The sequence below is a fragment of the Oryza sativa genome, chromosome 1 (genome assembly GCF_034140825.1).
Source record: "Oryza sativa Japonica Group chromosome 1, ASM3414082v1".
Taxonomy (NCBI): domain Eukaryota; kingdom Viridiplantae; phylum Streptophyta; class Magnoliopsida; order Poales; family Poaceae; genus Oryza; species Oryza sativa.
The window spans coordinates 10,705,477-10,719,505 of record NC_089035.1 but is presented as its reverse complement, the minus strand read 5'-3'; the positions used below and the strand labels follow the sequence as shown (position 1 = coordinate 10,719,505).

The window sequence follows — 14,029 nt, the reverse complement described above, 5'->3', positions numbered from 1 at the left end:
GAAGTTAATGAAAGAGGGACATCTACACATCGAAGGCACAAGGTAACAAATAAGCATTACTATCATGTTGAGATCTATCTTGCAGCCATTGATGCCATTTTGGTTGAAATGAACCATCGCTTTAGTGAAGTTAGTTCAGAGTTATTAGTATGCATGTCATCTCTTAATCCACGGAATTCCTTCTCCAATTTTGATGTGGATAAGCTTGTGAGGCTTGCTGAAATTTATGCTGAAGATTTTTTGGTTGGTGATCTTATGCTACTACGAACTCAACTTGGAAATTTTATTAGCAATGTTAGGAGAAGTAAAGAATTTCTTGGATGTAAAGATCTTGCAAAGGTTGCTGAATTAATGGTTCAAACCGGAAAGAATAGAACTTATCACTTGGTGTATAGGCTCATTGAGTTATCATTGATACTTCCGGTGGCAACGGCTTCAGTTGAGAGGGTCTTCTCAGCTATGTCTCTTATAAAGATAGATTTGCGAAACAAAATGGGGGATGAATGGCTCAATGACTTGATGATTTGCTACACTGAGAAGCAGATTTTTAGAAGTATTAGTGATGAAAAAATCATCCAACACTTTGAAGAGATGAAAAAGCGTCGAATGCTAGTGCTTCAACAGAAATTAGTGGTATGCTCCATGCCTCCATTCTCTCCCTAAGTCTCTAAATTATTTGAATTCAAAATAAGTCATTTTCGATTAATCGTTCATTTGCCTTTTTTTTCTTTGTACAGATTACTAATGAAGAATAATAAGTGACTGGCAGTGAAACATCATCTATTGGATATTGGTTTGGTATGGACAAAATTCTCTACTTATCATTAATTTGACGTGTCTACTTTGAACTATACATGTAGCCAATTTATATGTGAGATGTTTCGATTTATGCTGGCTTAGTTAGTTCAGCCCCCACTACTTTTTTTTCCTGGATCCGCCACTGGTTGTCAGATCGACCAAATAAACTGACCTCCTTCATACGGGCGGAGCTAGCCACCGGGCGGCTGCTCGGGCTCGTTAGCGAAAACTACACAAAATTTTAATATTGATGAATAAATAGATGATGAAATTTCTATAGCAATACCAGTTATATTGAAAATTGTCCGGCTCAAAAATCTTTCTAGCTCTGCCATCCTTCCATCAAATACTGTGCTTCGGTTGACACATGCATGATGCATCTGAACGGCCAATTAATTTACTCGAGCCGAATTTAAATTAAGTTCACCGTCACAACGCCAGGTATTGATCGATGTCAACGCCTACACGTTTTATCAGTTAGCTGTTTTGCTCCCCATGTTGTTAGACAACAAGAACTGGCAAACTATTCTGATGATTGCTCTCCAAATATTCCTCAAATCTCTTATTTAATCAATCTCCTCCTTCAAAAGGAGTAGCTCAATTATCAATGATCAATTTGCACATCCATTTGTACCTATAAATACATCGAATATTTGCCTGTCACATCATCAAACATCAACCAATCCTTTGACGTAGCGATCACTACACATATATTCATTCAGTTTCAGGCGTTTCTTTGCTGTCTCCTCGTGAACAACCTTGTCAGAATTCAGAATGTTCAGCAGGGGGATGAAGCTAATTCTCATGGTAGCCTTCCAGGCTATGAGCCTCATCTCCATATCAACTGCAAGTCTGCAGTACAATTTCTACGGCTCGTCGTGCCCAAATGCCGAGCAGACGATCAGCAATGTCGTCTACGGCTTGATCGATGCTGACCCTTCCATGGCCCCAGCGCTGCTTCGTTTACATTTCCATGATTGCTTTGTCATGGTAATTTAATTGCTAATCACAAGTTAATTTAATTTTTCAACTATGATCGAATTGATAGCTTATTTAATTTCTCACAAGATTACTGCATGCAAAGCTTAGATACTGATGATTAATCACTTCATTTTGTCCCTAAAAAAATGTAAACTAAGTTTTTTTTTTTTGATCATGCAGGGTTGTGATGCGTCCATCCTTCTTGATCCCACCAAGGCAAACGGCTCGCCGGAGAAGACAGCGATCCCGCTCCGCGGGTACGACGCCGTGAACAAGATCAAGGCGGCCGTGGAGGCCGTCTGCCCCGGCAAGGTCTCCTGCGCCGACATCCTCGCCTTCGCCGCCCGCGACTCGGTGACCAAGTCCGGCGGCTTCGTCTACCCGGTCCCCTCCGGCCGCCGCGACGGCGACGTGTCGTCCGCCTTCTCCGTCTTCTCCAGCATCCCGTCGCCGTTCTTCGACGCGGACGAGCTCGTCCAGAGCTTCGCCGCCAAGGGGCTCACCGTCGACGACCTGGTGGCGCTCTCGGGTGCGCACTCCATCGGCACCGCGCACTGCTCGGGGTTCAAGAACCGGCTGTACCCGACGGTGGACGCCTCCCTGGACGCGAGCTACGCGGCGGCGCCGCCGCCGACGACGGCGTGGTGAACAACAGCCCCGTATCGCCGGCGACGCTGGGCAACCAGTACTTCAAGAACGCGCTCGCCGGGCGGGTGCTGTTCACGTCGGACGCGGCGCTGCTGGCCGGCCGGAACGACACGGCGGAGAAGGTCCGGGAGAACGCCGGCGACCTGACCGCGTGGATGGCGCGGTTCGCGGCGTCGATGGTGAAGATGGGAGGCATCGAGGTGCTCACCGGGGCGCGGGGGGAGGTCAGGGGGTTCTGCAACGCCACCAACAGCTAAAAAGCTAAGCTATACTGGTTCGAGTGAAGAATTAAACGTACGTGTGCCATTGTGTGCATGCCGTTTTTGCTTAGTGGCAAGTTTGCACCTCGTCCTAATTAAACGTTTTTGTTCTCCAATCTACACCATACATGCACACACCATTCATGTTGCAATTTTTTATTGCCACCTTGTTCTAAAAGAGGAGGAAAATTAACCACCTTTGTCATTCACTCTGGACTCTGGTTATAGTATTTTGGTTGTATGGCTCATGTAAAAGATTTGGGGCGTTTTAGTTTGAAGCCAAAATATGTCCGACCTATTATTTGGTCATTTAAATAGAACTCTGCCAAATATTTGAATTAAATCCAATATAGTTATCAAGTTTATACGACTATCAATACTATTTTATCAAAATATTGGTAGTTCCAGGAAACACAGCCGGAGTGGTGAAGGAGTCATGACCAGGAATTTCAAGTGCTGATGTCCAAGAATATTACACGTGCACCAGTGCGCTTTCAATTTGATTTTTAATGAAACCAAGGATTTATCATTAGTCTCCATTTCCTTAAGAATGTTAGAGGGCACATTCACGTGTCTGTGACCACGATGTAGTAGTGTCTGTGCATTTACATTTTCCGTGTATTCGAGATAATATGTAATGACATGACTTGCCTTTAGACCCCTTTTTTATTAAGATATATATTATATCTCATTTTTTGTTAGCACGTTTTATAAATTGCTAAACGGTGTTTTGTGCGAAATCTTTGTATACAATAGTTGCTCTAAAATATCAAATAAAATCATTTGTCAAGTTTATAATAATTAAAACTCAATTAATCATGCAGTAATGGATGATTTGCCATTTTACGTGTCTTTATTTAATCCTCTTGTTTATCACTTGCGAACACCACCTAAAGTTTAACACTATCAAAAAAAATATTTTTTTGATAGGAAATTAAACAAAAAAAATGCCCCTTGATTGCCATCATTGTACTCGTCATACAGCAATTCCATGTTTTTCTCTTGTACTTAATCCGCTACATAACTGCTAACGGATTTTGTCGGAAGAAAACTACATGTCGATCGAGTTTAATCAGTGAACCAACGGACTAGCCGGTTTAATCAATAACTAGCATGATGCCCCCACGCAGATTGCGCGGCTAGCATCATTATATTTTCTCTCATATAATATCATATATATTTTCTCAATGTATTATTCAAATATATTAAAATGATAACATAATTTTAATATTCATATTGTATTTTATATACGTGTTACTTATTAATTATTTTTAATATCAAATTTTAGTTATTTGTAAATTATATTCCTATATGTACTCTAGATACATCTTTCAATTTTTTTTTAATTCCGAATTTTCGTTATCTATAAATTATATTTCTACGTAGACTCTAGGCTCTTCTTCCAATATTATTTATTTTTAATTCTAAGTTTTTATTATTTCTAATTGTATTTCTATGTGAACTCTAAACTCATATTTCAATATTATTTAATTTTAAATTTCGAATTTCAGCTACTTCTAAATTGTATTCCTACATTAACTTTAGACTCTTCTTCCCATTTTTTAAATTTTAAATTTTAGTTATTTGTAAATTATATTTTTATACGGACTCTAAACTCTACATTTAATTTTATTATGTTTATTCCTAATTTTAGTTAGTTTTAAATTTCTGTATTGACTCTATACTCTACTTATAATATTCCTTATTTTTAATTCCGAATTTCTATTATTTCCTAATTGTATTTCTATATGGACTCTATACTCTACTTATAATATTCCTTATTTTTAATTCCGAATTTATATTATTTCCTATTTATATTTCTATATGAACTCTATACTCTACTTCTAATATTCCTTATTTTTTAATTCCGAATTTCAGTTATTTATAAATTGTATTTCTATATGGACTCTGGTCCCCTGTTACAATATTTCTTATTTTTTAATTCTGAATTTTAACTATTTCTAAATTGTATTTTCATATGGACTCTGTTTTTCTTTTTTTTCGAGTAATATGAGAATTTCTAGGCTGTAAGAGTGAACGTAGAGGCTCGTTTTTCTATTACTTTAATAATTTAATAGATGGTCGGGGTTTAGCAACTATGATTTCAAATAGCATCCAGTCATGGGCCGTGGTCCAAAACTTCATGTGCAGAGCCCTTCTAGAGGCAGGTGTTTGGGCTAGACCACATATGGGTGATCCAGTTTCTGGCACCGACCAACTACCAAGACGGCCAGTTTGCCGTTTATGCGACCAGTTTCGCACAAAATGGATTTGAGTTTGAGTTATGAATTAAAAAGAAGATTTGAATTTGAGTAGATTTCCAAAAAAACAAATGCACTATTCATTCCCTACCTATAAGATTCTCTCTGGTGTATATTTTCGGCACCCACACTGCTGCCATACGTTTGGCCAAGGTTATTACTATTGGGATTCTAGTTAGTATCGTTTTGCTTAAAATAGTATCATATCATAGTACCGGGATACTATGAGATTTTCTTTTTTTAAGTTTAGTTAATATTTGTATTAATTACATATAGTTATTCGTTATAAAAAAATATAGTAATAATATATGTCATGCAAATAGAGACATTTATCAAGAGAAGCCACATTAGTTTTGGTATATTTAACTGATTTTTATATAAACTTGAACATATTTATTTATATTATTTTCAAACTATCTTATTTTATATAATATTTTGAAGGATCGTAAGAATCGTAGAACAGGATACTACCTAAGACTTTGTAGTATCGTGTAATAATGAATAGTAGGATCAAAGATACTATGAAAACTAAGATATTAGGTAGGATCGGTATCGTTTCAATTTAATAGGATTGTTGTATCTTCACATACTAGAATACGGATCGGAATACTGACAACCTTACGTTTGGCTAGTGAACAACGTGCAAGCTTGGATTGGGAGCTGCGCGCGCGCTAGCTAGCCGTTACACGATCGAAGTGTATCAGTACCCAAAATTAGTCACCGAGGGTGGGAATTACGATGCACAATCACGCATGCGTCAGTACCTGCATCACCCGACCGGTATCAACGACGACAGGGACGTCGAGGCCGACGCGTGCAGCGCACGACGGCTAGGGACGAAGCGCGGGCGACGTCGGCGCGGCGTGCGGGCGCCGGATTCGCTTGCATGTCTCGTGTAGCCTCGTCGTGGCGATCGAGCGGGCTCGCGCTCAGAGGCCCGCACTCTGGCCGTGGCCGGGCACGCCCGCCTGTCAGTGGCGCAACGACTATCTTTGACGCGCGGCGTCTCGTCGTTCCAAACCGGCCTGCACACGCGCGCTTCTTCTCTAGCTAGTAGTTCACAGTTTTACAACGTGATATTACTACCACGATGGCTCAGCGGCGAAAGGTTAAACCACGTTGCTAAGAGCAAGTATAATAGTGGGTTATAAGAAAGCTGAATGCTGAGGTGGATGGGAGAAAAGAGGAGAGAGATGAGAAGCGGGCTGTAAGTTTACAGCCGGTTTAGGCATAGGAACCAAGAAAATCTGTGAGACAGACATGTGGACCATATATTTATAGTGAAGAGTTAACCATTATATAAATAAGCTAATAGATAGACTATAAGTAAGCAGCTGGCTGTATTATTATCCTTGCTCTAAACAGAGGTCGCGGCAACGGGTGGGAAAGCCATGTAATCAAACGTGACGCCTTCAGTTTACCGAGGTACGTGTACTAGCTATACCTTCCAGGTCAACTCTGCTCCCCTCTCGATATGTCACTAATCACTGCACCCCGGCACGCACATCCACCATCGATCCACGTATATAAATCACCGTCACGCCTAGCTCCTGCTTTGCTGCACCACTACACTACTACACGCTGCATATATATCGATCAACACCGACGCATCGGTCACTGCGATCAGAGCAAGTGACAGTGAAGATGTGCAGCGCAGCACGCGGTGTTCGTCGTCACGGCTCGCCGGTGATCATAGCGTGGGCGATCGTGTTCTTCTCCGTTTTTGCGTCGTCGGAGGCGCAGCTGCAGGTCGGATACTACAACTATACTTGCCCCAGGGCGGAGGACCTCGTCCGCAACGTCGTCCGCGCCGCCATCCTCCGCGACCCCGGCAATGGCCCCGGTCTCGTCCGCCTCTTCTTCCACGACTGCTTCGTCAGGGTCAGTACACTAACACCCGCAAACCAGCTACTCTCTCCGTCCCAGTATGTCCTAATTTAATTAGGATGAGATTAGACTTTTACTAGAACTACAAATTTAGACAACTAGGAAGGTAGCCCGCGCATTCACGCGGACACGTACCGTACGTAGGATAAATTTGAGAAACTTATAAAGGCGGTATACCAACGAAATAATATCTGCAAAGTTTTAAAATTATGTTTTTTTAATAAATTTTCTTTGTTAGAATTGTATGACGAATTTAATTGTTATTTATAAAATTACCGGAGATTAGGGTTGGTAACTTACAGTATAAAAAATGGTATCTGAGACATATGACTCTTGAGATTCCATATGAAAAGAGAGAAAACTTAACTCTTGAGATTCCATATGAAAAGAGAGAAAACTTAAGTTATAAAATACATTACATATACAACCATATATAATTAAACCATATATAATTAATGGCTCTACCCATTTTTGTAGAAAAATTGATAATCAATTTATTATTTGATGGCAAACATAGATTGGTCATAGCTATGGATAATTCCGCATAGGAAATTATGAATTCCATAGGGAAAGAGAGAAAACTTAAGTTATAAAAGGCATTACATACACAACCATATATAATTAATGGCTCTACTGATTTATATAGAAAAACTGATAATTAATTTATAAAACAAAATATATGACCCTCGATTTTAGACCATTATTTCTAGCCATTGGATATATAGATTATCTAACATATCGTGCAGAGTCCAACTAACCAAATTATTCGTCTTCCCTCACCACGGACAGTGGACATGCTAATTCGTACCTCAGGCAGCATGCTCGCATCATCATACTTAGAAGAAAAAAAAAGTGCCCGACATGTATATGCATAATACATATAACTATCTCATACCCCTCTTTTCGTCTGAGAAAAATATCCTATACCCATGCATGCACACCGGGATGCACTGGCTAGCCCTCCAATTTGTTCACTCCATGGACAGTATGTTCCTTTGTTCTAGTGATTAGATAATTTAATAAGTACAAATAAGTATCTAAAATCAATTTTTATTAGTAAAATATCCATAAGGACAGCTCTGTAGACCCCCTCTCTCCTTCTTCTATTCTTGGTGTATTTGTTGGATTTGAGCAACGCGATATAGGTATTTTGGGCTATAAGTTAATGTCCAACTTTCAAGGGATTAAGGTTTCCCAACTCTCAGCACCGAACACATCATAAGATCATTCATTTATCTTTAAAAGAAGATCTATCTTTTATCAAGGCATTGGGATTAAGTAAATAGCATCCACATACACGTTGAAAGATATAATTAAGTTGGTTGTGAGTCAATAGGTCCATTGAAGCTATAATTAAGGTTAAGGTTAACGGTTTATAGGTTATTTTGATTTTATAAAAAAAATAAGGTGGATATTTTGATTTTTATTGAGAACTTTTAGGATTTTTTTCGTATGGATGTGGGTCCAAAATATAATGATTTTATTAGCAATTAAATATAGTTGGTATAGATATTAAACTATTGATTTAATTAAAAAAATATAATGGTTCAAACAGATCATAAATTGAATATATAATTTAAAATTTACAGCTATTGAAGATTCTTTATTTATTTATAAAACATACCAAGATCAATATGTATGAGATATATTATATGTCTATGTTTGCAAGTGCATGCAGTCTTTGAAAGTAAGATGGAATTAACTTACGAATATAGAAGATATTAGATACCCTTAAGCCTTAACTTAATTACCTTAGAAAAAAAAAAGGAGGTGAGCAAGGAAAAAATCACACAGACTCTTATCATGCGTATGGATGGAAGCATGTACGTGCGTTGGGCGGACTTGTACCGCCTGATTGATCTTAAGTTTTTTTACTAAAGATAAATCTAATGGCATCTAATGGTAAAAAATATTAGGTCCACCAGATTAAATAAAACCAATGGTTAGATGTTCTCCTTTTTCCATAGATTTTCTAGGAATTAATTAGAGCGTCATGTGTCATCTTTGGACCGTTTCTAGGAATCTCACGTGACAGTTTAGGAGCGGTTTTAGGATGTTCGATGGATTTTTAGTATATAATAGATAGATATATCTATGTGGGTTTGTGAAATTTACTCCATAATATATATTGCCATTTTTAATATTTTGTTTTTATTTGGTTGTCATGCAAAGAAAAAATGGTATATAGTGTTTTTCTTATATATAGATTTGATAGGTTCACCGGTTTAAACCATCTATATACCAAAATCTAATGGTTTTTAATGTTTGTTCATATTTGGTTTTCATGCAAAGTACAATGGTCTATGGTAAAATTTAGGGAAGTGTTTCTTTTTATATAGATTAATGGGTTCACCGGCTTAAATAATCGTTAAAATATTTTTTCAGGGACAATGGTTAAAATAATTGGTTCACCGATCGATTTAAGTGAAAAGCGAAGATTAGATATTTTATTATAATATTTTTTACACGTTAAAATTTTCATCTAGAAATAGGAAGAGAAGGATTGGAGGAGAGGAGAAAGCATCGCATTGCACTACGTATGTACATACATACACGTTTACAGAGGAGAGGATAGGGTGGGCCGCTGGGAGAAGGGGTGAGGTTTGGTATATTTTTTATAAAGATAAATATAATAGTTGAAAATAGTGGGTCTATCGATTTATTAAACAAATAGTGGGTCCACCGATTTATTAGAACACCACCTAGCGGTTTAGTAGCGTTTTGTAGGATGTCACGTGGTAATTTAGGAGCGTTTGTACGAAGTTTAATGGACTTTTAGTATATAATAGAAGATTTCTCTTTCTAACTAATAAAGTATAAAAATATGAGAATGAAGAGTTAATCTAGGAAGAGGGTGGTGTAATATTAATCAATTATTATAATTATGTAATTACCTATGAGATTAGGACAGAGGGATTAAGTAGTTTAATAGATCTATAATGGTTAAAAATAATAGGATAAGTGTAAATCGATGGTGCCATATTTTGCATGTTTCTCACAACTTTTTGAATTTTTTAATCATAAATTACGAAGGAGATTCGCAGTGAGGGATTAATTAGTCTAATAAATCTAATCTAATCATCGAAATAATATTTTCATCGGTTTGAGTGTAAATAGATAATATGATGTTTTGCATTTTACTTAGAACTTTTGGATTTTATTGATCTTAAATTAATTTGTTTAATTATAAACTAAATCATGACAATTTAGCTCATCATGTTTACCTTGAATTGCTAGCTATAAAATAGAAAGTAGAGAGAACGGCAGACACGTGATATATATGTATTACGGTCAACGTATCAAAATAACAACAACAACAACAATAATATATGAGAGGTATATTATTATTATTTTCATATATAATAGGTAGTTGTATATGAGATATAAGTACGTACCTACTATCTACAGGATGGGTGGGTTAGGTTTGGGTGGTTAACTTTTTATTTATAAGATAAATATAATGGTTGCAAATAATAGGTCCATCAAATGTAATGAAAATCAACGGTTATTTGTTAGAGTGGCATATGGCGGCTTAGGATCACTTCTAGGATGCCACGTGGCGATTTAAGAGTGTTTGCAGAAAGTTTCATGGACTTTTGGTTAATATAGATCAAATAACGATGTAGAATAATGTGTCCATCTATTTTAGTAGAAACCAATGGTTTGATGTTTCTCTAATTTAAAAGTGCCACACAATGGTTAGAAATATTTATATGATATTTAATGGACTTTAACATTTGTGGAGGTATTCTTTTCTATAAAGATAAGTTCAATTTTAATTATGATCGAAAAAAGAAAGGAAAGGAACAAAGGGGAAAAAAAGAAGAACGGAACAGGGGAGCAGTAAGTGCGTACTGCATGGAGGTGGGGCCGGTGAGAGGTTTTGATTTTTAAGATTGATCTAACGATATAAAATAATGGGCCCATCGATTTAAATGAAAATCGATGGTCAAATTTCTTTATTTTATTAGAGTGTCACGTGGCAACATGAGAGCGTTTTGCGGGAGCCATATGGCAGCTTGAGAATGTTTACAGAGAGTTTAATGGACTTTTAAAAAACTATCTTATATTATTTATTTATTGGGTAAATATATAATGGTGTAAACTTTATTTTTAAATATTAAATATTACATAGCTAATTTAGTTTCGCACATTTGGAATGAGCTATATGATGATATAATCTACATGAATCTATATATAATTACCTATCATATGATCACAGTGTATTTATATTTGCATTAACTTTGCTCACCTTTACAAAGTAGCAAGCCAGAAATAAGACATATGTACGCATTTGTATGAGTATTTCTGAGGAAAGAGAAAAGGAGAGGGGAAGCAGAGGAAACGGATGTCTTGTTCGGTCTTGTGCGTACGCTCGTGTACGTACCTACGCGGAAGGAGGAGATGTGACAGATCTAACGATTTAAAATAATGGGTCCACTGATTTAAATAAAAATCGATGGTCAGATTTATCTATCTTATTAGAATGCCACGTGGCAACATAAGAGTGTTTTGAGGTAGCCACATGGCAGTTTAAGAGTGTTTATAAGAGCAAGTTTAATAGCAGAGCTCACTGCTTTACTATAAGTCAATGTTGGAGCTAACTTGTATAATAGTTTAGCTATAAGGTTAACTTTATTTTTTCCATTCTCTCTCTTTCTCACTCTATGAATTTAATGCAATTTTTTTAGAGCTTGTGTGGAGCTGGCTCTTGCATGAGAGTCAAAACTACCCACTTTTCTTTATCTCTCTTCCACATAAGCATATAGCTTGCTTATAACCCATTACTATCCTTGCTCTAAGTAGTTTAATAGACTTTTAGTATATAATAATAGATAGATGTGTCAATTCATAGTTTTAGAATGAGATTGTTACGTATTGGGACGGAGGGAGTAGCTAACTAAGCTCGTTTGCATGGTCAAGGCTGACCCTGTGTTTTTTTTTTTTTTTTTTTTTTTTTTTTTTTTTTTTTTTTTTGCTCTGCGTGTGTGTACGTAGGGGTGTGACGCGTCCGTGCTGCTGGACGCCGTCCCGGGCAGCAACGCGAGGGTGGAGAAGATGTCGCAGGCGAACAACCCCAGCCTCCGGGGCTTCGCCGTCATCGACCGCGCGAAGCGCGTCCTGGAGCGGCGTTGCCGGGGCACCGTCTCCTGCGCCGACATCGTCGCGTTCGCGGCGCGCGACGCCTGCGGCATCATGGGCGGGATCGACTTCGCCGTGCCGTCGGGGAGGCGCGACGGCGCCGTCTCCGCCGAGTCCGACGTGCTCAACAACCTCCCGCCGCCGTTCTTCAACGCCACCCAGCTCGTCGCCGGCTTCGCCGCCAAGAACCTCACCGCCGACGACATGGTGGTGCTCTCCGGCGCGCACTCCTTCGGCCGCTCCCACTGCTCCGCCTTCTCCTTCCGCCTCTACCCGCAGGTCGCGCCCGACATGGACGCCGCCTACGCCGCGCAGCTCAGGGCGCGGTGCCCGCCGCCGGCGGCGCCGCCAGCGACGGGGAGGCGGGACAGGGTGGTGGACCTTGACCCGGTGACGAAGCTGGTGCTCGACAACCAGTACTACAAGAACATCCAGAGAGGGGAGGTACTGTTCACGTCGGACGCCACGCTCGTCAGCCAGAGCGACACGGCGGCGCTCGTCGACCTGTACGCGCGGAACCGGAAGCTGTGGGCGTCGCGGTTCGCCGCCGCCATGGTCAAGATGGGCAACCTCGACGTACTCACGGGAAGCCAAGGGGAGATCAGGAAATTTTGCAATAGAGTAAATTAGCAGCTAGTACTGTAGTTCTTCTCCACGGATCGATGAAGCTACCCGCTTCGATGCTGCGGCTGTGAAATGGATTTTTACTGCTAGTAGTTGTTTGCTAATTAACTTATTGAAGCCTCGTGTGTTCTTTTATTATGTCATTAAACAATATTCATTGTACGGCTTTCTAATGATCATAAGTCATAACATCCATTGTATAATTTATTACTACCTTGATTTTATATTACAAGATAATTTAACTTTTTTTAAAAGTTAAACTTCTTTAACTTTAACTAAGCTTATAGAAAAATAGAAAAATACAGTGATATTTTCAATACAAAACAAATATACAAATATAGTATCGAAATATATTCAATGTTAAATGTAAGGGAACAAATTTAGTGTTGTAGATGTTGTTACGTTTTTCTATAATATGATCAAACTTAGCAACATCTAAATTATCAAATTAATTTTATTAAATCTATCATTAGATATATTTTGCTAATATGTTTCTTTTGTATTGAAAATACTACTATATTTTTCTATAAATTTGATCAAACTTTAAAAAATTTGATTAGCAAAAAGAAAAAACAACTTATAATATAAAATGGAGGGGTAATTATAATGTATCCACGTGTGTTCTATTGAAGAATTTGTGGTTTAAAGATAAAAAAGAATTGTGTTTTATCCATATGGTCTGTTTATTGAAATTGCGTTAGGAAAGTACACTTGAGAGTGCAGTGGTGGATGCATGCGTCTTGATGAATGAACTCGGTTCCTAAAGACCTTATTTCGAGGCTTCGAGCTATGCATAGGCATAGCCACAACCACAAATAAGGCCTTCTAGAGATGGAGCTCCACGTGAAAAAACAAAATGTCACAAATAAGCCTCTTCGACTGCTTGACATCTTAACGTATTAGGGAGACCAGCAACGTTAGAATTCTTCCAAGCATGTGCCATGATGAGGTTTGGCGTAATCTCCTAGAATTAGTGGTTTAGTTTACCATGCATGCATATATATGGTTATTTTCCTTTTTGAAAAACGTGATGGCGAATTCTAATGACTTGATTGTGTTTGTATTGGAAGGTTCGATCACTGAATAAATAAAGGGAAATGAAGTTTACACGCATTGGGGTTTGTGGATGCTATCACTCTTTCTAGGGAAAAAGAAAGCAAACGATGAAGCCTCATAAAAGTTCAGTCGGGCAGAAACGAAAGGACTAAATTAGTATTTCCTCCGGTTCCAGCGGTCTTAATTCTTCACGTTTTGAACAAAATTAAGATTAAACTTTTATAATTTTGACTACGAATAACTCCTAAAATATTTAAAGTAAAGATACTAGAACAATATAAAACAATATGTGTAGATTCGTCTTACATGGTACAACAACAAAAATAAAATTGTATTTATTTATTGTATATATCATATTAGAAAATCATAGTC

General features: G+C 38.2%; 1 protein-coding gene and 1 pseudogene across 1 annotated transcript; both read left to right on the top strand.

The window, feature by feature from the left end:
* The first annotated feature begins 1,575 nt into the window (after nucleotides 1–1,575).
* LOC107281495 (peroxidase 5-like) lies at nucleotides 1,576–2,959 on the top strand (annotated as a pseudogene).
* Nucleotides 2,960–6,510: 3,551 nt separating this feature from the next.
* Nucleotides 6,511–12,811, top strand: LOC107281419 (peroxidase 5). The gene is made up of 2 exons (XM_015788021.3): nucleotides 6,511–6,829; nucleotides 11,834–12,811. Exons 1-2 carry the CDS (start codon nucleotides 6,593–6,595, stop codon nucleotides 12,605–12,607), a joined length of 1,011 nt encoding a protein of 336 aa, XP_015643507.1. The 5' UTR covers nucleotides 6,511–6,592; the 3' UTR covers nucleotides 12,608–12,811.
* Nucleotides 12,812–14,029: the final 1,218 nt, after the last annotated feature.

Excerpts from the sequence above, each read along its gene's own strand:
- LOC107281419 (XM_015788021.3), top strand. The coding sequence starts at position 6,593 with ATGTGCAGCGCAGCACGCGGTGTTCGTCGTCACGGCTCGCCGGTGATC. Across the intron at positions 6,830-11,833 it reads TCCACGACTGCTTCGTCAGG|GGGTGTGACGCGTCCGTGCT; the intron begins GTCAGTACACTA and ends GTGTGTACGTAG.